This window comes from Paramisgurnus dabryanus, chromosome 5, assembly GCF_030506205.2.
Source record: "Paramisgurnus dabryanus chromosome 5, PD_genome_1.1, whole genome shotgun sequence".
Lineage (NCBI taxonomy): Eukaryota > Metazoa > Chordata > Actinopteri > Cypriniformes > Cobitidae > Paramisgurnus > Paramisgurnus dabryanus.
In genome coordinates this window covers 15,221,094-15,245,798 of record NC_133341.1, presented here as the reverse complement: position 1 = coordinate 15,245,798, position 24,705 = coordinate 15,221,094, and the positions used below count along the sequence as shown (strand labels likewise).

The 24,705-nt window shown below is 39.4% G+C and overlaps 1 protein-coding gene across 4 annotated transcripts; it reads right to left on the bottom strand.

Moving 5' to 3' along the window:
- Nucleotides 1-584: 584 nt before the first annotated feature.
- Nucleotides 585-23,662, bottom strand: taf1 (TAF1 RNA polymerase II, TATA box binding protein (TBP)-associated factor). Of its 4 annotated transcripts, XM_065267206.2 has the most exons (41): nucleotides 23,373-23,662; nucleotides 22,800-22,914; nucleotides 22,589-22,712; nucleotides 22,352-22,468; nucleotides 22,139-22,264; nucleotides 21,448-21,689; nucleotides 21,112-21,333; nucleotides 20,750-21,031; nucleotides 20,369-20,558; nucleotides 20,145-20,252; nucleotides 19,864-20,031; nucleotides 19,330-19,457; nucleotides 19,131-19,238; nucleotides 18,545-18,718; nucleotides 18,281-18,454; nucleotides 17,894-17,998; nucleotides 17,548-17,748; nucleotides 15,717-15,858; nucleotides 14,452-14,582; nucleotides 14,095-14,175; nucleotides 12,587-12,736; nucleotides 12,358-12,477; nucleotides 12,028-12,203; nucleotides 11,715-11,941; nucleotides 11,414-11,621; nucleotides 10,722-10,887; nucleotides 10,404-10,615; nucleotides 7,696-7,804; nucleotides 7,512-7,610; nucleotides 7,259-7,436; nucleotides 7,062-7,129; nucleotides 6,863-6,985; nucleotides 6,687-6,779; nucleotides 6,519-6,603; nucleotides 6,366-6,433; nucleotides 6,165-6,281; nucleotides 5,745-5,849; nucleotides 2,355-2,453; nucleotides 1,887-2,091; nucleotides 1,668-1,815; nucleotides 585-982 (listed from the first exon to the last, which is right to left on the bottom strand). In XM_065267206.2, the coding sequence occupies exons 2-41, from the start codon at nucleotides 22,911-22,913 to the stop codon at nucleotides 745-747; spliced, it is 5,931 nt and encodes a 1,976-aa protein (XP_065123278.1). In that variant the 5' UTR covers nucleotide 22,914; nucleotides 23,373-23,662; the 3' UTR covers nucleotides 585-744. The 4 variants fall into 4 exon arrangements, with proteins under 4 accessions (XP_065123278.1, XP_073670752.1, XP_073670753.1 ...); XM_073814651.1 differs by lacking the exon at nucleotides 2,355-2,453; XM_073814652.1 differs by lacking the exon at nucleotides 5,745-5,849.
- Between the last annotated feature and the right edge of the window lie 1,043 nt (nucleotides 23,663-24,705).

The window sequence follows — 24,705 nt, the reverse complement described above, 5'->3', positions numbered from 1 at the left end:
TCTTGGTGTGACACTGTAAGTGCTGATGTTACCAAACACAAGACACTGTTTTTTATAGCATATGTGACCAAACCTGTGAAATAAATTTTTTTTGTGATTTACGGTTTTCTACATAAAATCAAAGATTGTGCTCTTGTGCTCAAATACTGAAATCAAACTTTGATGTTGCTAATTTTGTAAACTACACATTATGTAGACTCAATTGTTGGGTGATTGTGATTCAGGGTCAGCTACTTTTACACTATTAATCAACATTTTGGTTTTACTAGATTATGTAAAAAGCATGCCTACAAAAATCTCAATTAGCATGACATGAAGAAAACTGGATGTGCATGTATAATAGAAATCTGTAGCACTTTAATATTAAGTTAATTAAATCTCAAACATCTGAACTACACATTTATACACAGTAGTGCAACCTTAAAGTAACAGGCTGTTTAAATCTTAAACTAATCATGGAGTTTTGCTTTATTACAAGACTAAAGGTGTTCATGAAATAAATAATAATAATTTCAAAGTATGATCCAATATAGATGTAATACACCCCAGGGTTTAGAAGGAACAAAACCCACAATGCTCAGGGATCAGATAAACTGCATTTATTTGTGACATTCATTACAGAACCTGTTTGAGACCCTCAAACATGCTCAAGCACATATATAAAAATAACATGTAAAACAACCGTCAGAACAATACAAAATATACAATTATTTACAACACCAACACAGTTTGATATGAAAATAATTAGTTGTCCGAATCCATGTCACTGTCTCCTCCAACAGATCTGAATTCTTCACTGTCTTCCTCATCCTCGCTGAGCTGCGCCTGTGTAAGAACACTAGGTCCTCTCCTCTGCTCATCCTCCTCTTCCTCCTCTTCTTCTTCACTTATCCCGTACCCTTCTTCTCCATCCTGTTCTCCTATCCCGGGGCTGGACGCCGGTCTTTGCATTTGGCTGTCTCCATCATCATAGCTGCCATAGCTGTAAACCACATAGCGTGAGAGTGAATGTAAAGTAAGACAATATGAGAAATGGCCACTTGAGAAGAATAATCTAATGCTTAACATGGTGACTGTAGAAAATATAGAGCCACTTTCAATTTCTCAAAGACCTTGTCTACTTTACCAAAGTTGTAAGAACTATGAGCAAGTAAAAAAACCAAAATATATTGATCCAGTATCACATTGTTAGAGTTGAAAGACTTTTATTTTAATCTATTTCTGCTGTTAACTCTTTCCCCACCAGCGTTAAAAAAAAAATTGCCAGCCAGTGCCAACTTTTTTTTGATTTTTACAAAAGTTTTATGCCTTCCAGAAAATGTATAAACATACAATATATCAAAGGAAAGAACAGACCCTATTGCTTTTAAACAAAACAAAACAAAAAACTACCTTCATTTGTTCTCTTTATCACTTAAAATAAAAATTTTTGAGGGAAAAAGCTGAAATAATTGCGTTTTTGTGAAGGACTTTTGATAGAGATCAGATTCAGAGTGATCTTCAAAACATACACAGATTTTAATTAGTATGACCTAAGGGAATAATAGCAAAAATACAGATTACCGGAAAAACTCGTCATTGGCAGGGAAGTGTTTTCTCGTCAATGGCAGGGAAAGAGTTAATAGACCTATACGATATGTTGCATTTAAGTATGTTTTTAAGCAGACCTGACGTTGCTGTCTTCCATGTGCGTTTCTTCAGGCCCCTCCCCCTCATATGACATCATACTTTCTTCCTGTTCTAGTCCAATCCGGGTGCTCTCCTGAAGACCCAGTTCAACATCACTGTCACTGCCACTCTCCGACAGTTGAATGGCTACAAAAGAAGGTAGAGTGAATCCATGTTACATAAACAGCTGACACGCATGCACACACACACACACTTACAGGAGAATGGATTGTCTCCCTCTTCATCACTGGCATCATCTGCATCTGACATCAACAGATCCTGGTAAAGAACGCTGGCCTGTGCTGGCCGGCTGGAGCCTTCATCGTCATCATCCTCTTCATCCCCATGCATATGTCTCTGTGGCCGTATGAGGAGCTCATCATCATCTTCTTCATCCTCATCATCCAAATCGCCGTCTTCTGCCTGAAAACATACAAAACTCATTCTCAGTTTTTTGCGCATGCATGTTTATAGGTTTGACAATGATTGCAAGGCCCAACTTATTTAAAAATGTCTTCATAAATAAAGCAAAACACTATGACTGAAATGTCATTATTCAAAAGGCTAATAAATCAACCGAATTATGTTAAGCTGGCCAGCGTTTGGTTCTGTGAGGAGTAGATTACACTACGGGTAGGGTATAGTAAATATCTGAATATGAAAACCACTGCGTCTGTGTATAATACCGGAGCAGGTGTTTTAGGCTTCCTATCATCATCTTCCTCAAATCCTTCAATGTCTACATCAGACTCCTCTTCACCCAGCCTGCCTCTGCCATGACGACCCTAAGACACATACATATTTAAATTTAGTTAAAAACAGTGTGTCAACAGTGTCATGGTAGGACAGCACCAATTAAGAGACTAAGGCATGAAGCATGGATGAATGGATGGATGAAGGGGGGTGCTAGATATATCGGTTGCGATAATATCGTAATTTTTGTTTTTACAATGCGCAAAAAATATTATCAAGTATACTGCTAGCTTTAAAATGAAAACAGCATTTAATTCCTACAAATTTACAGGGTCCTATCATACACCAGTCTTTTGCTAGTTTCAACCCTGCGCAATTATCATTTTCACATTTAGTGCCACGTTGTTTAAATGTAGTTCTAAACGTAGCTTCGGGAGGAGCCTAAAGATTCAGTCATGTCAATCATCATCATCATCATCATCATCATCATCATCATGGGCGTATCTAAGGCAGCCTTCAGGCCTCCGCATCCAGCTGCAATCTTTTCCGGCATCCCTCCTCCTCCCCATCTCCTCCTTTACGCTCTCTTTCTTCCTCTTTGCAGTACTGTTGCAGGGGGTTGAACTTGGGGCTTGAGCCCCAGCCTCAGGTTCGCTCTCTCTGAAGGTTCAGAGCTCAGGTACAGAGCTCCCTTCGAGGACAGCAAGCCAAGTTCTTTTATCATTAATAATTAAGACCTAAGTGCGCAGGCGAACTAGTGAAAAAGCAAATGCATTAGCGCATTATTTTGCACCCATGGGCGTTCTGGTCTAAAAACGAGGTGTGTTCAGGCACATTGTTGGCGTGTTGCTATTTTGAGGTAACTAAAATAGACTACACCATTGACCAACTAAAACCTGTTCTAAAGTCAATGGCGCAATATTGTTTTTGTTATTTGATAAGCGTATTAGTAAAATGCGCCTACAAATGGGACGACAATGCGTGTTTGCTTTTCGCAGACATGGATGCGCAGCAGAACACAAATGTTTTTAAATATGAAAAATTAAAGGATTAAAATGTAAAAGATTATTATTGAGTGTCTTGGACATGAAAGAGGGCCGATTACGAGATGTTAGATGACGTAAAAAGCTGCTTCACCTGTCCTGTAGCCTGGTAAATAATTTGCTTATATTGCATTTATTTTGAAAAAATGCAATCCATAGTTTTAAAATAATCAGTTTAGTTTTTTAGTTTGCAAATTCCCCATCTAAATAGGGAATCGGCATGGCACCAGTGCAACTGGCTTTTAAAGGGGATGAGAGATAAGACTCTCATTGGTTATTGCATGGATTAAGAACCACTGCTTTAGCAGATTGCGCTCTGTCATCTCTGCGTTGCCGGCAGGGCACTTGTGCGGATGCACACACAGAAGGCAGCGACAGGTAAAGAGAAGTTACTATCGCAGTGATTCTAAACTGTTGGTCCTCGGCCCCTTAGTGATCCTTGGAGCGCCATCTGGTGGGTGGGCACGTAGGCAGTGGTAGTCTATGAACAAATGATTTGTAGCTCATTTATGTTTAAATATCGCAACAGCAATCACTTCACATCAGATAGAATGTGTTCATTTAGATGCAGTAACACTATGTTATGGGTGTCGCAAACAGCACGTCTGCGTTGCGCCACATTTTAAAGTCCGACACACTGGCAGCATGAAGCTAAATCCTCAACCCTAGATCAGTTTTAAAAGCACACAAGGTATCCCCTACTTCAGCACCACTTTTTGCATTCTGCACCATTTTTTGTGGCTCAGGGTTCGTCCCTTCCAGTTTTTGAGATGCAAGATATCCTACTTTGAGTTGTTTGGCTTAGAAGTTACTTGAGAAGTTATTTAGTGGTTTTCTGACAAATTCTGCTCAAATGGACTAAGATGCATTTTCATATACTGCGTCTGTACAAGTACAAATAATTTTTTTATAAAGCACCCATTTCATTGCTAAAAACAATGTTATTTGTTTATTTGGTATAATACAATGTGTTCCCATGGTTTATGGTTAAAAACACATATTTCCACATACCATACATTTTTGTAGCTCCAGTTTTAACTTTCTTTCTGAAACATGGATTTGAAAAGGTCCGTGTCCCTGATTGGCCAGCTAATCTGTACGTTGTGATTGGCCTGAATACCTCTGACGTCAGCCAGAAATGTGATGCTCCTTACCATGTTAGAAAGATGTGCAGACAATGCAATGCTAACAGGAGTGAACTTATACGCTAAGTCCGAAGCGGGAGGAATTATGATAATGTCGGTCTTGTCTACTTTACCAATCCCAGGAAGTAAACTGTAGCCTACAATCCGTGTGTTTGTTGTAATCCAAGAAACTAGATTTACATTGGAGACGATAACTCGCGTCATCGTTTACTTTGGGGTTTGTACCTTTTGCATATCGTGAATGTACGAATACACAACAACACACGGAAATATTTAATTGTGAATCGGACCATTGGTGCTCTTTAAAACAGTGGCTCAAAAAATGAACAGCCCACTACAGTTTGGCCTTTTATCATCATTTCTACATGTAGCCTATTGTGACCATTTCAGTCTAGTGTCTGTTGACTTTCAACCGCAAACCTCAGGAGTGACAAAGTCACCCAACACAACAGAAATGTACAAGGCATGAAAGGACATGTGAAAGATGTGATTAAAAATTAAGGTTATTCTTAATAAATATCCACTTTCTAATAGTTCCTTAAAAAAGTTTTTTCATTTTTATTTTATTTAACATTATCATTGTGTTGTTAAAAAACTTTAATTTTAATTTTCAGTAAATAAATATTATTTTTTAATTAGGAATTTGGCAGAAATGTTGTTTTTTGGTAGTTATGAATATGAAAACATTTGTCTGTATATTCTACCTTAAAAAATTATCTCCTCAAAAGTACTGTCCTTAAGTACTATTGAACATAAAGTCTAAACTCCAAGCCTAAAAGTCCACCTTCACATATTTCAATTTAAATATTTCCAATGTTGCACGTTGTGAATGTGTTAGCATTTAGCCTAGCCCCATTCATTCCTTAGGATCCAAACAGGGATGAGTTCAGAAGCCACCAAATCCACTTAAAAAAAATTTTGTTTTGTTTTGTGCCACCATACTTACTTGTGTAACTACTCATATACCAGTCTAAATAGGGAAAGTGTTTGGTGGCTTCTAAATTCATCCATACATCACTATAGATCAGTAATAAATAATTTTATGCTAAACTTCACTGACATCTAATACAAATAGTGAGCATACAAGGATAACAAGCACTCAGTACAACAGATAGATGGCAAGATTAATGTATGACATATTTAAAGGGCTCAAATCAACAGAGATGAATGAAGAGATAGAGCAAGTTAGGAGTACCTGCCCCCCTCTTTTCTCAGGGGTGGGAGGGATTAGCGTAGCCTCGGCTAACAGACTAGAATCTCCCTGCAAACTCACAGACACACTGCTCTCACACACATCAGGCTAAGAAAGAAAAGAGAGAAAGATGGAGAGAAAGTAAGAAAGAATGAACAAGCCCCAGACACAGCAAGACAAATAGGTAGCAATAAAGGAAAAAGGAACAGGGAGGAAATATGAGTTAGGCAGCTAAACATTAGATTAAACATCAGGAATATGAAAGGAGAGAGAAAAGGAAAGAGAGCAAGAGAAAGAGCGAGATGCATGCCTTCTGCTCTATTTCTGGCCAGGATTATGCTGACATGCTTAATATCTACCACTATTAAAACACACTATGATATCCCTCAAGAGCACATCTACATCTGTGTGGAGTGTGCGCACCTGTGGCGTGTACGGTCCAGGGGTCAAAGGATCTAAGCACTCAAGATCTGCGGCGTCCAGAGCAGCTTCCTTAGCAGTAGAGATATCCTTCTCCAGTTGAGTCAGGTGTTCATCATACTAACACATCAAAAGCAGGTAGAGACATACATTAAAAAATGTAAAACACGCATTGACCGGCGAAAAACTGGATAACACACACACCTCCGCTAACGTCTGCTTGCAGACGTTTACAATTTCCAGAGCTGTTTTGGTATATGGGCTGTCAGGGCCTGAATGTTAAAACGGCACAAGTGAATAAATGGTCAATAAATGATGAGATAAACATGATCACTTAAATATTAATTTGTTTCTTACCATTGTAATTGACACTGTTGGTGTGAATGAGGCTGACATCGAAAAGAAAGACATCCCGGTTCTGATACTTGTGCTTTGAGATGTTCTGCACACAAACACATTCACATTTAGATATTGTTTATTAAAGCACAAGATCCTTGCTCTCACACACAGACAAATCTTCCTGACCTTGCGGAGGGTGTCCAGGTCCATAGGATTGATTATGACCTTATAGTAATCTGGAACAAACTTCTTATTAACAGGATGATGAAAGGGCCAGGACTACAGAAAAAGAGAGGGATTAACTTTTATTTCAAGATACTTTAGGAAGCCGTAAATACAACAGATATATGGTCATCACTCACATCGGGGACAGCCATCATCTTCTGAGTTACAATGTTGTCCAGGATGAAGGAGAATGCAACCTGATCATCATCATCCAGAAGAGGATTAATAGCTTTCTCCAAACGAACTAATCGCTCCTCTTTCTGCAAAGTCATTGAGATAATGATTAGCCCTGGTTTAAAATCTCTGCAAGTGTTCTAGTAAAAGATTTATATCTACCTCTTTCAGTTTCTCATCACAAAGGGTCAGCATCATCTGAGCGACAAGGGTTAAAGGATGTTTTACACCTGGAAATACACAAACAAACAGATCATCAAAACATCTTGACTCGATATGTGCAAGTATATTGCATTAGAAAAAAGACACATACACCTTGAATAAACTTTTAAAGTGTCAGTCAAATGCAAATGAAGTACCATTGTACGTAGAACTGTTTTTGAAGATAAGTTCGACACTCTCCCTGAATTCTTCTCGTGACGGGTACATGCGTTTACGAACGTTTTCACGTAACGTCTGCAGATCCATCGGCCGTGTGATTATCTTATAATAATCCTTAACCACCTTGCCATTCACAGGAGTATGAAAGGGGTAGGTCTGTAAAACAAACATAAAAATAAGATTGTGTCTTTACGTCTAAAGCATGACTAACTGTAGGGGAGCGTTTCTTACATTAGGAAGGTCTCTCATGTCATTAATGATGCTCTCCAGGACTGAGGAGAGCGTGACCATTGGGTCAGTCCTTCGGCGATGGATTGACTTATGAGGACGCTGAGGAGCAGACAGCGTAACGGTTGATCAATGCAACAATACGATCACTTTAACAAGGCCTAGAGAGACAACTAAACACTCTTACATTGAGGTAATCACAGTGCACGGTTGTCCCCACACGTCTTTTCTTTTTGGGAGGAAGCTGCTGCTTGGGGAACTTCAGAACCAGAGATTTTCTCCGTACCTCATCAGCGCTGAGAAAAAAATTTATGGATTAGACACGTTTTGTAAAATACTTTATAAGTAGTCTTAGTTGTATATATACACACATATGTACTTTTTAATGTATGTGTTACACAAATCAAGACCATTTAAAAACTAAATGATGTGAACAAACTTTATGTTGGCTTGAGAAAGGGTGCTAGGGTGCTCAACAGTGCTTGCTATGGACCTGGCTTAATACCATAAAAATCCCAAGAGAATGTCTCTATGACATTGTGCTGCAAAGATATACATCTGGGCATTTTATAATGGCAGTCTATGGGATCGGTTGCTAGGGTCCCCAAAATGCTTGCTTAGGGGCATGGCTTAATAACTCTCAGATGATCCTGAGAGACTGATTGAATGGCTGAGTAAAATTAGCCCAACACCTTGTCTCTACGACACTGTAATGCGAAGATATCCCATCTGGAACTTTTTTATTCCCTTATATGGGCATGTCCCTGCCCCATTATAACTCAATAGGAAATACAATGTATACCCCAGGGGTACAATGTATACCTCAATGTGATTTATGTTCTTACAGAGTCTACCACCCTCTTCAAACGTTGTAACCCACATGTTTCTACAAAATCCTCGAGCGAAGCTATAACCTGTCAAAGTTCGAAGCAATGTTAAGTCAATAGGATTTTTCTGGTGGTTTTTTTGCTCCCTTTTCAGAAATCCTGCACCCAATCACTTATAAAAGTCATATCACACCATTCCTCAATAAACCGGATGATTTTAGCACTTATTCATGGGTCTATGTCAAACGGTGCGGGACGTGTTACAGGACAAAATTTATCCCTGAATATCCCTGAGCAATAATAATAGTGATGCTCTGCATAAACGCAAGCACAACTAATAAGTTTAAGTGCAACAACAGTATGTTGGCATTCTTAAGCAAAAATAATTAGCTAATGAAGACCAAAAAAAATTATGTAAACCTGTCAGCCACAACACGTAGAATATACTTTCCCATACGTTTTTTTTAGGGGTGTCACGAATCTCCAAATCCTCGATTTGATTTGATTCTCGATTTTTACATATTTTTTTGAAAGACAAAAATGATATGCCATTATTTATTATTATTATAGTTTAACATTAACATGCACATTGCACAACTCGCATGTGGGCTTCACTTAACGCGAAAGCTTGTAGAGAGAGGATTCCTTCTTGCACGCACATGGACTTAATGTGCGAATCTTGTACTGCTAGCGTCTGAAATAAATCCAGCATCATAAGCAGCGGCGCTTCTTTCCGTCTCGCGTGCATGCGCTCTCACATCTGTCCGAAGTCTAAACATAAACTAAAGTAGTAATCTTTATGTATTTGTTCAGTTTTATGTGTTTTATGCGAGCTGAGGCAAACTATCGCTTTTGTTTAAAATATGACCCGCTGCATCTTTGCGCCTTCCTCACTCTCGCGCACGTGTAGAGAGCTGCACTCTGTCCAAAGTCAGATCACTAGTAATCCTGTTTATGATATGCATTTCAAGGAGCTGTAGCAATACATCCCCCGTATTTAAAATATGATTGCGTTCCGCTGGACCGATGTTTTTAAAGGCATCTTTGAGAGTTTTTTTCCCTCGCTTGGCAAGCTGACCGGACGTGACGTGGCAGCATCGACAATCTCATTTTTTAATTCAAAGTTGTGACCTAATTTCGATTAAAAATCGAAATCGTGACACCCTTAAAGCTATGGTCTACGATTTCAAAGATTGTTCATTATTAATAACCTCGTTTAGATGCTGGTTATGGTTCTACAGTAAAATCCTAACAATATGAAGAGAAAAAAGAATTAAAAAAATCCATTCAGTCTATTGGGTGTATGGTAGCAGATAAGTTGACCAATGTAAACTGTCCGGCCGGACAGCTTACATTGGTTAACTGCTCTCATCCAATCCCTGCTACATTTGAAAATCCACCTCGTGCTCGCGTCTCCACCCCATCGCACCCCAACCCCGCCCCTCTCCTGCCTGCGACATGAAATTTGTGTCAGTGTATGTTAGCTAGCGAAGCAGCAACATCTCACTAATGGAAAAAAAACTAAACGACAGCAGCAAGCAGCCCCTGCTTGTTCCTACAGTAAAGGTTGGAAGAAAAAGGAAGTCTGTTGAAGAAAGAGCAGAGGTTAAAAAAATTTGAAAAACGCCGGACTCTAAGTAGAATCAATATAGGGTCCGCCATTGATCGTTGGAGGAAGCTTCAGGGAGATTTGGGGCTGAAAACCGACGCTGACACGGCAGACTTTTTGTTGAACAGGTACGCATTTATTTATACTTTTATTGTGTGAGGTGTTACATAAATATCTTTTTATAAGTCTGACAACATGCTGCCGGTCGGCATTGGAATGTTAGCCGTTTAGCATCGCGTATCACGGGTCAAAATAATTATATTTACAAAGATTGTGTGAGGTGTTACATAAATATAGTATTATCAATCTTTTTTAAAACTTTCTAACCGTCTCAGGCTTTCTCGACCGATTTTCAACATCGTAGACTACAGCTTTAATATTTATTTCAATTTTAATCAAAAAACAAGATTAAAGTCAATAAAGTATATTTTTTAAATGGACATGTTATTTTTGTAGTACCTCTCAATGAGCTGCTTTCCAAGCACGATCTTAGTGCCTTCCACTTTAATAAGCTCTTCATTGTCATTGTGGATCACCGTCTTCTCCAACTCCTCTTCCTGCTCCTCCGTCATGGCCACTGGATTTGAGGGTGGGGCATTGGTTTGGTAGTACAGCGGGCAAAACTTATTGGTTCTCATATGGCCAATCGCACCACATGCTCCACATTTCAGCTGGAGACAAGAGAAACATTAGCTCTTAGTCTGTGCAGGCATATATCAGAAAGATTTTTTTCACATCAAGGCAAACAGGTTGAGAAAAGATCCGGCTTTTTGGTACCTTCAGGTCTGGTCGCTCTTTGGCCTTCTTGGTCTTTTTCTCAGGTGGCCCTTTAAATCGGTCCTTCTCTTGGTTTCGCTTGAGACGCCGTAGTTGCTCCTGGATTCTTCGCCGTTCTTTTCTCATCTCCTCCCTGTGCTGCTCATCTAACAGCGCAAACTTACGACTGCACGGCACATGTAATACGCAGACAGACAGGTTCATGGCGACACAAACAAAAACAACAAAAACACCATTTAGAATGACTGGAAATGTATACAAACAAGCTAGGGATGGGCCGATAAACCGATCGATGATGCTTGCTATGCTTCTCAATGAATTACGGTGAAATGCCGCTACATCCAAAAAGCCAGAGGGCGCTCTTGTGCAGAAACTCAATATGGGCCGCAGAAGAAGTTCCATTACAAACGCAACTCCAGGAGATGGTTTAGGCATATATTTCATGATAATAAAGAATATGTATAATGATTATGTGATGCTTTTTCAAATGCATGTTTTAAACAACTCAAACTAACAGCGATTTCAGATTGATAAAGACTTACTACTGATCAAAAGACATAGTACGTGAAATAGCTGTGCATATTATTATTATTCGATTATTCTACAGGTATTATTAGTGTGTATCCGCATTTATTGTCCCATCCCTAAGACAAGACAAACACCCAATATGCACCACAAACAAAAACACTTACATGAAATCTTCATCTTTTGTGTTACGTATGCGTAAATAAGCGTCAATGACGGCAGGTTTGCGTACGGTCTCGCAGCGCACATACTCTTTGCCGTCTTCATCACGAAAAGTGCGATAAATTTTCAGCCTTCGCCCTGTTGCTGAAGAGTTCAAGCTAGTGACAGAGGAAGCGTCATCGTCTTTGTGAGAGCTGGTGGAGAGGGCGCTCGCTGCAACACACATACACATAGTGCTATTAAATTCACAGCTGAGGTATAGATATAGGTTTATATAAATAAACTCTCACACACACACAAACATACATCCTTTGCGTCGTTCCTTTCGTCCCCTCTCTCTATCGTTATCTTCTCCCATCAGCATCCGCTGCAGTTCTTTTCTCTCCTGTTCCTCTCGTTCTCTGCTCAGCTGAGAGCTGGTCTTCTTATTCTGCAGCATGTTCTCAATGTTCTTGCCCATCTCCTCAAAATCACTGTCCTCTGCGGAGCTGCTGTCTGTGTCTGTGGACAAAACCTCAGTGGACTCCAGCACCCTAAAACACAGAAATACAAGTGCGGTGTAAACTTGAGTTTAAACCTGATGTTTAAAATACTCCACTGGGTTCTCTGAGGTTCTCACTTGTTCTGCAGGTCGAAAATCCTCTGGCACTCCTCCTTATAACGTTCTTGATGCTCTGCTACAGAGAACCGTGAACCACGAGCAAATTTACTCATAGGCCCCTCACCTGAACGAGCCTGTTCAGTAGACATGGTTCTTACAACGTCGATAACTTCCCATCGGGAAAGTTTCTTTATCTAAATACAAGTAAAGATATAACAGATTAGAAAACAAACAAACATTTTTAAATCATTAGTATCCAAACAAGTTCCCTTCTGGTTCAGCAATTAGCTGCAAAAAAATAAACAAATCTTTGATTGGATAATTGTACAAGGGAACTATCAGAATCACCTCTTCCTCAGGAACCCCAAACTTTCGGAGCAACTGTTTGGCATTTTTGAGTGACAGACGTCGCAGATCCGCATCAGTCCCTGTTACGGTCTTCTTGACTGGTTGTGGCTCTCGATCATCCTAAAAAAAAAAATCAACACACACACACTGTGTGATTGCAAAAGCATGACTGTGTATTTAAAACTGTTTAAAAGGCAGAAGCAATGCTAAGGGGTCATGAGGCACGTACCTTCTGCTGTGTTGGTTTATTAGGAATCTTAACATATGAAAATCCCTCTCCACAGCCAGTGGGATCAGCAACCCCTGTGACCTCGAGAAGACACTTGCCCTTCATGGCTGCAATAAAAGCACGGGTTGTGTTCCATGGAGCAGTTCGAACCTGAACACACAAAGACCAGAACAATGAAAGCAGACTCTTTACTACCAAAATAATCAAAAGCATTATGACCATTTAGAGCAGGGGTTCTCAACCTTATTTCAATTGAAGGACTCCCTATTGACCACTTCAAAAGGCCCTCCACTCATAATTTATAATCAATAAAATATACTAAAGCTAGGCATAACAACACAGATTGTATTTTAATTACAAAAATAACCACCACTATGAAATATAAGCTTATTTAAAGTCACAATGAAATTGAAATGGAAAAAAATAATTTGTTTTGGAATATTGTGGTTTCATTTATTGTGTATTTATTTATTTTTTAATAAATTAATTATCAGTGAGCTTCATTATTTTTTAAAAATTAATGTGCCCGTTTTTAATTAAAAGCCTCAAATCACCTCTCCTCAAAACAGTCTCCCTTCACTTTGATTCATATGGTATGGCAGGTTGGTCCGGGAAAAGTTTGCAGTGATTAACAAATAGCAACATCACCAAACTTTAAACAATCCAATCAGTTCTTGATGGATGAATTCAAGTCGAGCCCTACCTTTTTTCATTTCAGAAGCCGTTTTACTCGGATATACGTCACCACGGGTAACATAAAAGGACAATCACTACTTCCATTTCATGGCGACTTTAAATGTTTGTTTTGTCTTTTTCTGAATCATTTTAGATCATCTTGAGAACCCCCTTAAAAGTTTATTGAGGCCCCCTGAAACACTGATTTATTTTGTTGTTTGCACCATAATACTTAATTCTGTGTATTGGAACCTGTTGTACACAAAAACGTGGACAATTACACTGCTTCATGTTCAAAGAAAAATATTTGGTTATTATATTTATTGGTTCTTCCTAACCTCAAATAGCTGGAAGAAATCTGAAAAAAGACAAACCAAAGCTCGGGTCTTATGCCCCATTCAGACGACAAGCAGTAGCAGAGCGACGCGATCTCATTCATTTCAATGGAAACCTGGCGACTTCCGGCGACACGAGCGAACGTGACCCTTGGCGACAGAATGTAGGCGCGATTAGCGACGGAGTCGCGCGACAAAAGTTGAGAAAAGTTTAACTTTATGCAAATTAGCAGCGAGTTTCACGAGCGACTACCAATGGGAGTGAAGTAAGTGGAGCATGATTTGTTGTTTACAACATGGGGTCACGTCACACTACTACGCAACCAGAAGTGGGAACGCCCACAAGCGACATCAACCACCAGCGGCAGGCGATGAGCAGCGATAACATCGCTGGCTGTCTGAATGCGGCTTTAGGAGGCTAAAGGTTTAAAAAGTGTCTTAAACATTGTGGTATGCATGATGCCCCTGAAAACTATTTTAAAATGTTAAACCTCTGACCTCATCATCAATTTTCATCTGGAACTCTTCCTCATTCTCTTCCTCAGGTGCAAAGAATGACTTCTCACCATACCCAGCATCCTGCAAGAAAGCCAGAAATATATTAGAAAAACTTTCTTTTCAACGATATGCCAGCTTCTAAGGCTATATTCATGGCAAGAACAAAAAGTCTAATTATATAAAGTAAGACTAGAAAAGATGTTTAAAATTAATTTAATTTAAAAATATTAGAACCATTTTTGGATTAACTTCATTAGAAATCTTTTCAAAAAGTATTAACAGAATAGAAAAGGTTTTCATAGTGACAGGTTATTCAATCTAGTAGAAAGGTATTTAAGGGTGTGGATCAATGTATACCTTTAGTCTCTGTTCTGCCACCAACATACTGTAGTATGCACAGCACTGCTCTGGTGAGACCATTGCTCTGATCTCCTCTTCCGTGGGAAGCCGAAAATCTGGCTTCAAGACCCACCAGTTAGAGTCCATGCCTGAAAGAATGATCATAAGAATTACAGAACTGGAAGAATACACCATGATTAGCGTAATTGGATCTTTAAAGGAAAACACCACCGTTTTTCAATATTTTACTAAGTTCTTACCTCAGCTTGGACAAATTAATACATACCTATCTTTTTTCAATGCATGCACTTTATCTTTTTACATCACGTTGTGAATGTGTTAGCATTTAGCCTAGCCCCATTCATTCCTTAGGATCCAAACAAGGATGAAATTAGAAGCCACTAAACACTTACATGATTTCCTTATTTAAAGACTGTTACATGAGTAGTTACACGAGTAAGTATGGTGGCACAAAACAAAACGTGGCGATTTTTTAAGCAGATAAAAAAATGAGGACTATATTGTATTGCGTAAGATCAAAGTGCTGCAAACTAAGTGCTCTTCCGCCATCCAATATAGTTCTCATTTTTTATTACGTTTTATTTCGTGCCATCATACTTACTCGTGTAACTACTCATGTAACAGTCTTAAAATAGGGAAAACATGAATGTTATTGGTAGCTTCTTAATTCATCCCTGTTTGGATCCTAAGGAATGAATGGGGCTAGGCTAAATGCTAACACATTCACGACACACTGTAGAAAGGTTAAGTTCACGCATTGAAAAAAAAGATAGGTATGTGTTAATTTGTCTAAGAGTGTAAGAACATAGTAAAATATTGAATAATGGTGATGTTTTCCTTTAAGAAAATATCACTGATTTACCCATTGTAGGGAAAAATATAACTTATTTGTAAGCACCATTTCTTGAAGAGTTAATCAAAGCAATCATTTTCATATTTCACGTTGCATCATTCATTTTAGCTTAGCCGTTAAGAAAAAGTATGAATTAACAGACTCCTTAAGTGTTCTTTTGGGCAATTTTCTATAAGGAACAATGATGTGTTTGAAGATACTTCTGTAACACAATTTCTGCTCTACCTTTCCTGTACCAGAATCTGTCCTGTCTGCTTCTGCCACCTGCCTGACAAAACACACACAGAGGAACTGAAAACACTTTCTCCTGTACTCTCCCTCCCTAGGCAATCCATCATCCCAACCACAAAAAAACAGATGCTGAAATTTGATTGCAGGACTGTGTGTTATAAACAGGATGCAAGTTCACCTGTGCGTTTGAAGTCAGCACAGAGTTTTAAGCGTTTGCGGATGCTGCTCTCGGAATGAGAGGGAAACGCCTTCTTAATGTCCTCCATACGAATTCGCCGAGGACGATCTTTACTCTTCCAGAACAGGCGATAGATGAACACCTGAAGACAGGGCAAATAAATAAATGTACCAATAAAAAAATGGGATAAGAGAGACAATGCAAAATTCTGTACTGCCCTACGAAGGCAATAGACCATACCTCGCTAGACTGTGGAACTGAGAAAAATGACTTTTTAGTTTTGACTTTATAGTGACCTTTAGTTGGCAGTTATTTTCTTCATGACAACTTATTTTTAATACTGGAGGTCTTAAAGGTATCAAAAATATCAATAACTAATTTTCAACCAAAAACACTGCCTTTGGCCTTGGTAGCGCAGTATAGGTGTATAGTAGGTACATTATAGGTGTAACGCAAGGGTCAGTGTTGGGACCAGTTATCATTTCTTAAATACTCGGCACAAACAGCTTAAGATCTCACTTATACCAAGTGATTGAGTAATTGTGCTCCTGCCTAATTTATCAGCCCTGGCTATCTGGTTCGTTCAGTAGTTAAAAGACAAAAACTCCCCCAACTACTCCATCCAGACTTAAACCTGTCGTTATAACCCATCGTTTCGAAGTGTAAATTAAAGGTGCAGTGTATAAATTTAAGCGGCATCTAGTGGTGAGGTTGCGAATTGCAACCAACGGCTTAATCCACTGCTCACCCCTCGCTTTTTGAAACACATAGAGGCTGTTTACACTTGGCATTAACATGCGTTTTCGTCGATCGGATCACAAGTGGACGAAGTTAATGCCAGGTGTAAACGGTGTTCAAAACGTTTTGAACGCATCCACTTTCAACCACATCCAGAGGTAGTCGAAACTACTTTCGATCGGATCGCTTTGGAGCTGCGGAACGCAATGTGGTTGAATGTGTTCGAACAGCCACACGCGACCGCCTTCTCTCTGCCCATTTTTCTAATCTGAGGTAAATCTAATTTGATCTTATTTGAGGTAAACACAAATTTAACGGTTTTTTTGGACTTCTGGCGTGAACATACGGTGAATAGCGCTATTTTTAACCTTTCATTGCTAAAACTACTGCGGGTGTTCTCCGTAGTTTCGTTTTGAAAGCGTGAAAGTTGCGCGATCCTATTTCATCAATTGCGCTGAAAATTCAGAGAATTCTCTAACATATACACGTACAAAACTCTGTGCAGCATGTTTACTTGCTAAACAAGCAGTGGACTCCGACATAATATTGGTTTGCGTCCATATAAACTCATAATTACTCCCGCTCGCGTTTAAAATGACAGCAGAGAGACTCGCCCACCGTCTCACGGACCGTCCCCTCACAGTATTCAGGACAGAAGCGGTCGAAAGTGGACAAAAGAGACGGATTTAAATACCAGGTGTAAACGTAATGTGTCTCTCTCGTCCACTTGTGATCCGATCGATGAAAACACATCTTAATACCAAGTGTAAACAGCCCCATAGATAAAATTACGGTAGCCGCCACACAACAAACATGTCATCGTCGGAGACAACGAAGTAAAAAAATGTGTCCGTTAAGAGCTTCTGTAGAAAATGGTGGCACAAAATGGCGACTTCCATGTAAGGGGACCCTCAGTGTATGTAATTAAAAAAGTATCGTTCTAAGTTGATAAACAATAAATGGTTAATTATGAAAGGTCTTTATACACCCCTGATAATGTAGTTTTGTATATTATTTTGCATTTCTGTCAAGAGATACTTCTAAAAATTACACACTGCACCTTTAATACCTTAAGGAAGGGTACTGGTATTACCTGGAGAAAGTCTCGGATGTGAGTGTTGGCTCGTTTAGAGTTGGGCCCTGGCACCTCATAGAGAGGACATTCCTGCCCCACAACAAATATGTCCACAAGCTCTCGAATGAAATAGCCCTGCCGCGTTCGGATAATCAGGAAATCCGTCTCGGGCATCTTATGTAGGTAGATGGGCACTCTGAATAAGTTATTTTCAAAAGCCTGCAACACAGACAACACTAATTAATTACAAAAAAAATCACCTGAGCATGATCACAAGATATTAAAGAGTTTGTAATTAGAGATACATAGCTGGTAAGAAGAGTAAAGAAGGTGTTACAGCAACCGATAGATTTGCTGTGATTACCTGCAGTACTTGTCCAGGGTGCAAAGATCCCAAAAAAGGTGATGTGTGACAATAAACTGTCTCTCCATATTTACAGTCAGGTGCTCCAGGATCTTTACCTGGTTTCTACACACATAAACATAGGCATTACATCATCTTCTGCATCAAATAATCAATAAGTATTATGTTAAATGAACTTTTTTTAGGTGAACAATCCCTTTAATCAAGAGCATACCAATGGGTTGAAACACAGACAAAGACCCCATAATTCAAACAGTACTCCACACAATGATATGATTTTCTAAATCTAGTTTATAACATTATCACCTGAAATTTTTAAAGAATATAAGAATTCACTAGATATGATAGCTCAGCATTGAATTTGTTTGTGCATTTCTTATGACTTACTCTTTTGTAATAGTTCTTGATTTTGGTCGCCATGCCAACTTGCATGAAAAGTGGGGGGTACTCCTCACTATATTCGGCTAAAATCAGGTCTCCGTCTTTCCCTGTCAGATCCTGTGCTGTGCGCATGAAGAACATGTCCCCCCCGCCTGAGGCCTGGCGCTCCTGCTCTCGAATCTGAAGATTTTTTAAACATAAGAGTAATTTTTTTAAAAAGATTATTATAGTATGACATTCAGAAATTAACATTTTAATGCATTAGTATACCTTAGCCTTCTTCTTAATGTGTTTGAGTAGGGGTTGGACTGGGTGCGGGCCAGGCTGGGAAAGAGCTCCAAATGAGTACTTCTTTAGGGAGGGTCGATGGAATAAGCGTAGTTTCATGGGTCCCATGTGAGTGGGGAAAAATGGCTGTCTCAACTCAACAGCAGGTATGGAGTGCTAAAAGAGAGAAAATGAGACAGTTTACAAAAAATGTACCCACACTTTTCAGAAACTAACTGTAATTTTCAGTCACTGCAAGCAAAAGTGGCCCAAATGTGACTTTTTTGCCCAAATGTGACCCATATCAGATTTTCTTATGACTGGCTTAACAGCACAAATTAGTTTTTTTCAAATCAGACCACTTTCATATGTGGTCCTGCATCAGATACCTATCTGTCGTCACATCTTTTGCGCATAAGGGTCACTTCAGGGCGTCTACGGTTCACACATGAGTGATGGCCGTCACATTTAAATGATATTGTAAACAGCCCAAAAAAAATCTGAACCAAGCATGAAGACCTGCAGTATGAAATAAGCCTTATTCATTCTATGACAACAATGATGTTTATGCACTGTAGGTGTCCCCTACCTGGATGATATTTCCTCCAAAGGTGCCCCTGAGCCCCTGCTGTTTGGGATAGTAGAACTCATCATTGGACAAATTCCAGGGATCTTTAATCTCTGGCTGGGACATATTCTAAAGCAGAGACAGAAAGAGTACATACATCACATCTTTCCGTTTCCACATCTCTGGCTTTCGGTTTTTCTCCTTTCTCTCTTTCTCTCACCTGTTGAGGTTCGTCTTTAATAACACCCGTCTTTCCAAGCAGAATGCGACTTTTTTTCAGTGCTGTCTCTTTCTTGTTCTCTTTGGAGGGTGAATGAGAGGCTCGCTCCTCTTTTTCATCTGGGATTTCTACCGACGCAGATTAATATCAAATTTTAGAATCATTCGTTAGTGTAAAAGAGGAATGGGAGGTTCCCCAGGGCTCTGTTAATGGACCTTTACACTTTTTAAGATAGATACAAAATAATTACACTTAATGCTTGCTTGTGTCATTTCTGCACCACTAGCATGACTAAACTCAATTTAGGCAAAATTATTTTCAACCAGGTTTCCCAAAAGACTTGTCCCATTGGATGGATAAACGGGTAGTTCCACCCCAAATAGGCCTAGATGTCACAATGTTTACATAAACAGGGAATCAATACACAAATTACTTAAACTTGTTACCATAAGTAAATTAATAATAATTTACTCCTAAAGGATAGAGAAGGGAATACCCCATGTTTAAGCAGTTAGGAACGGTTAAATACTATACCGAGTATGATGTTCTCATCATTAGGGTCAAGGGTGAGGATGGGTGGAGAAGGTAGACGGTCCATGTTCTGGTCATCCCAGATAATGTTGTCCTCCCAACGTCCATACACAAGCTCCTCATTATCAATTGGAAATATGGAGAACCATGGGGTGTCATCCTCATGAGACACTGTAAGAGGATACACAATCTCAATTGAGTTTCCCCTTATTTCTGCATATTATACAGACAGAATCTGCTACAGTTTTAACCCTGAACACTGACAAATTAACAAGGGGTAGTACCTTGATGATCATGGTTATGCTTGTCTCGTTTAGAGCCTGTTATGGATGGAGTTTTGACTAGAGGGGGAGGGGTCGGTGGCAATAGCTGAGAATTACTGCGACTTAGACCTAGAACACACGCACACACATTTTATTTAGACCAGAAAGGCATCTCACTGTGAATACTTTAGTGTGTGCATGTGTGACGCTGTGTTTTTGGCTGCATTGCGGCTGCGTTCTCTCACCCTGTTGAGCATTGTATGCATTGGCATTACGGGTCATACTAGTTGGCAGCCACCCAGCCAGGCTGGCACGCTGGGTCTTAGTGCCCTTGTTCTTCACATCCTCTCCATTCCAGATGATGTCATCCTCCCACTGCAGCTGGGTCACCATTAAAAACAACTCATCCCGTATCTGTTTGTCCTCATCTCCATCCTAACAAAAATGCACACATTAACATGTTATTTATGGGGACCTAAATCATACTAGATCATAAACGGTTATCCACAAGAGAGAACTTATAATTTTGTGTATTTTTTTCTTTTCAGTGCAGTGGGCACCTTTGAAGAACATGATGTAGATTTAAAGTGAAAGCCTAAAAGTCTCTATAAGAAAATCTAACAGACCTCAGCATGTGATTCTTGTAGTTCCTGCTCACTGACAGGTTCAGACGCTGGTGTGTTTGTTGTAGTTTTTGTCGCTGCATCAATATTGTCCTGCTGTTGCTCTTCTTTGAGTTTAAAACCATAATGGAAGCTACTCCCATCCTCCGGGATGCCAAGCATGTCATACCAAAGCTGTGCTGGACCGTATCGCCACTCCGCCATCTTTGGCCTCACCTCGGACACTTTATCACCTTCACCAGACGCCTGCGAAAACTTAGACTCCACTGGAGCCATCATAGTGATCTAAAGAGAAAATAAACACATTCAAAAATAAAGTTCTGTCCATCGTTCAAACTAACTGTAGATTTTTTTGCTAGGATTACCTCATCATCAGACAGACACTGCTCTGGTGGGGGAGGAGGTGCATATTCATAATCCCACCCTGATTTTCTCTTAGCCCCTCCGTCAGGTGCGTTTGATTCGTTGTCACCTGTGGCCGTGTCCGTCTGCGGTTCTTTCTGCTTACGTTTGCGCTTCCTGCGCGCACTTCGCCACACAGATGGCATGTTTTTACCCGGACCAAACAATCGCAAGAATCGCAAAACCTGGTAATCAGAAACATTAACATGAAATGCTGGAGTAAACCTAGTAGTGGACTGCAAAAAGGTTCAGACGTGTTATAAATAAAACTCTAAATAGATTTGATGTGTTTCAGTCACCCTTCCAGGTCGGAACTCAGGGAAGAGTTCTGTGACTCCAGGCAGAGCTTTAGCAGCATCTTTCTGCATGATGCCTGCAAGAGGGAGAGTGAGACATCCTGTCTGTCCTCCTGTCCCTGAACCCTGAGATGGTCGATCACTCTCGCTCTCACTGTCTGATGAACTGCTGAAATCAACTTTATCACCCACAGATGATGGAACGATAATAGAAGGCAGGATGATACCGTCAGCTTCCTCACTTACTGCAGAAACAAATACAGAGAGAAGACATGAGACAATAAATCAGAATAATTTCATATAAAAATACCTCTGGGTAATAACAGATGTTGATTATCATTCACAGAACGATTCATCACAAGTAAAACAATAGCATTAAAGGGATAGTTCACCAAAATTCTATCATGATTTACTCAACCTCAAGTTGATCCAAAACCTGTACAAATTCCTTTGTTCTGCTAAACACCGGTTAAAATATTTTGAAAAATGTTAATAAGTAAACGGATCAGGGGCACCATTCACTTCAATAGTATTATTTGATCCTACTATGGAAGTCAATGGTGCCCCAGATCTGCTTGGTTACAACATTCTTAAAAATATCTCCATTTGTATTCAGCATAAATAAATAAATGTTTGGAATAACGTGAGGGTCAGTATTTGTTTTTATTTTTGGGTCAACAATGGTCGTATTTACCAACACTGCTGTTCTGAGCAGGCGTTTCCTCTTTCTTGGCAGGGATTGACAGGATAGGAGGAGGGGGAGGCGGCATGAGTTTGGCATCAACATCTTCACAATCAGCATCATAGTCATCTTCTTCATCTACACCCCAAAACACACACCCATAAGTTAGTAAGTGTCTCTATATGTCAGTGTTTTCAAAACAATCATCATCATCACTTTTTATACCTGTCCTTCGTCCTGGCTGAAGGTTACCCATAGCCTGCCTGTATTTGCGGGTTTCATCCTCTGCAACTTCACTGATATCGGAGTAATCAACGGCATCATCTGTGCTCCTTACCCATCCTGCAATGTACACACAGTGCACATTGTTAAGTCTGAATGTCCAAATCTGAGCTCTCAAACATTTATAATCATGGATAAGGAGTGGTTTTCCCAAATAATAACACAGAAACAAAAACAGACCTTCTGCATCAGTATTGCTCTGGTCTTGCTCTTGGTCAGCTGTGTCCTCTTCACTGGCTGTAATCTCTGTAATGAGTGAACCCAAACCCAGAGAGCCCAGACCAGCCAGGTGCTTCTTTGACTCCTGAGGAAAAGAACAAACAGTTGACAAGCATATGTACAATACACAGTTCATTTTTATCTTTAGCTTGTCTTTCTCAATCTGTCTTACCGTATCAAGCACACTATCGCCCTCCAGCTGTCCATTTTCATTGATGTTGCCAAACAGAAATCCTGTCAGATGGAAAGGACGGTCTTGATCCTCATCGCTATCAGAATCTGACATTCTAAACATACAAATAAGATATTAAAGTACCACAAATACACCACGTGCATCCATAAACCAACCAAAGTTACTGACACTGTCAGATACTGCATGCAAGTATGCAACCCTTGTCCAAAGCAACGTCCAGTTACAGTATGAGAACAACTTGAGGCGAAATCTCAGAGTACATCTTTAAATGCTACAACAAACCACCCTTACTTAAGTAGTAAACATCAGAGTATATAAACATAAAATGGGTATGAGATGTTATAACTGCAAAAGTACGTCATTACAGCATAGTTTTTTATACAGAAGTTAATGGAATATAGTGTTTCCTCACATTAAACAGTACAGAAGAAGAAGACAGAGCTGGTAATAATTACACTGTCTTTACACACATTTCTTTCTCTATACGCTTATCTGCATAAACCCTTTTAGACATTGTTATGAATTCAGCACAATCATTTTTAAAGCGCGTACCTGTCCTGCGCTGCTGTTATCCGCCCAGAAGGCCACAGGATCCTCGGGCTCGAGTGAGCTACTGCCCGATAGAGGAGCTTTCTGACTCGGACCGATAAGGTGTAAGCGGCTAACGCGTAGCGGCCATGCGAATGTGCCGATTTAGATCGTGTTCAAGAAAGCGATACTTAACGGTAATAGACGAATGAAAACAAGTCTAAATGTTTTGCAAATATATTAAATTTTCTGCAGGCGCGGGCAGAAGCATCTCTGTGTGTGTTTGTGTGTGTGTTTATTGTGAGCGTGCGCGGATCGGCTCCGGTTTGTTTCCTTTTAGGGCGCCTATTCCACCACCTACTGGAATGGAGTATAAAGCAATGATGTTAAAGGGATAGTTCACCCCCCAAAAAATCTGTCATCATTTAATTAATTTACTCACCCTGTTGTTGTTCCAAACATGTATAAATGACTTTGTTATGCTGAACACAAATTAAGATATTTTGAAAAATGAAAATCAGTGGCACCATTGACATCAATAGTATTGTTTTTCTACTATGGAAGTCAATTGTGCCCTGATCTGCTTTGTTTCTGATACTCTTTCTGTATTTCGGTTACTGTTGATCTTGACAACATTTTCAGCCAGTAGCCTATCTTTTAGCATTCAGTATAATTTGTCTTTCTCTCATAATTAGAACTGCAATTCCTTGACTGGACCCCTCAAATCTTTCTCAACATTCCCCACATTAAAGTCTGTGTCATTTCCTAACTCTATTAGAAAATATTCGCTCTATTTCTATTTGGGTAACTTCTGTACACTCTTAACTATTAACTTAAATAAATGTATCCAAAGTAAAAACCAAAATGCCTGAAGGGTCGAAAACTGGCTTTTTCTAACATTTTTAATCAAGAAACACAAACTTCATTCAAAAACACTAAATAAACCAGTTTATTTATGGTATTCAGTGTTAATATAATTTATTTTAAATATGTACCACCATGGTAGTTTTATTCTCATATAATTAAATAGTATTTTATGGTGTAAGAGCATTGCTTTAGCAGTGTTAAAAGGTTGTGGGTTTTCTCCCAGGGAACACACATACTAATAAAATGCAAAGCACTGTAAGTCACTTCAAAATGAAACGTCTGCCAAATGCATAAATGTAAATATCACAGGAGCGTATTTTTATCGCTTGGTATATAACAACACCAGAGCATTTCTTTGTCAGAACACCCTGTCTGAAAGTAAACATTAAACATCCGGGCCAAAACATTAGATCATTACTCTAAGAACAATGCCTTAACACAAACACACATACACAGCTGACAGTTTTGTTTATCTATGAAAGCATTGTAA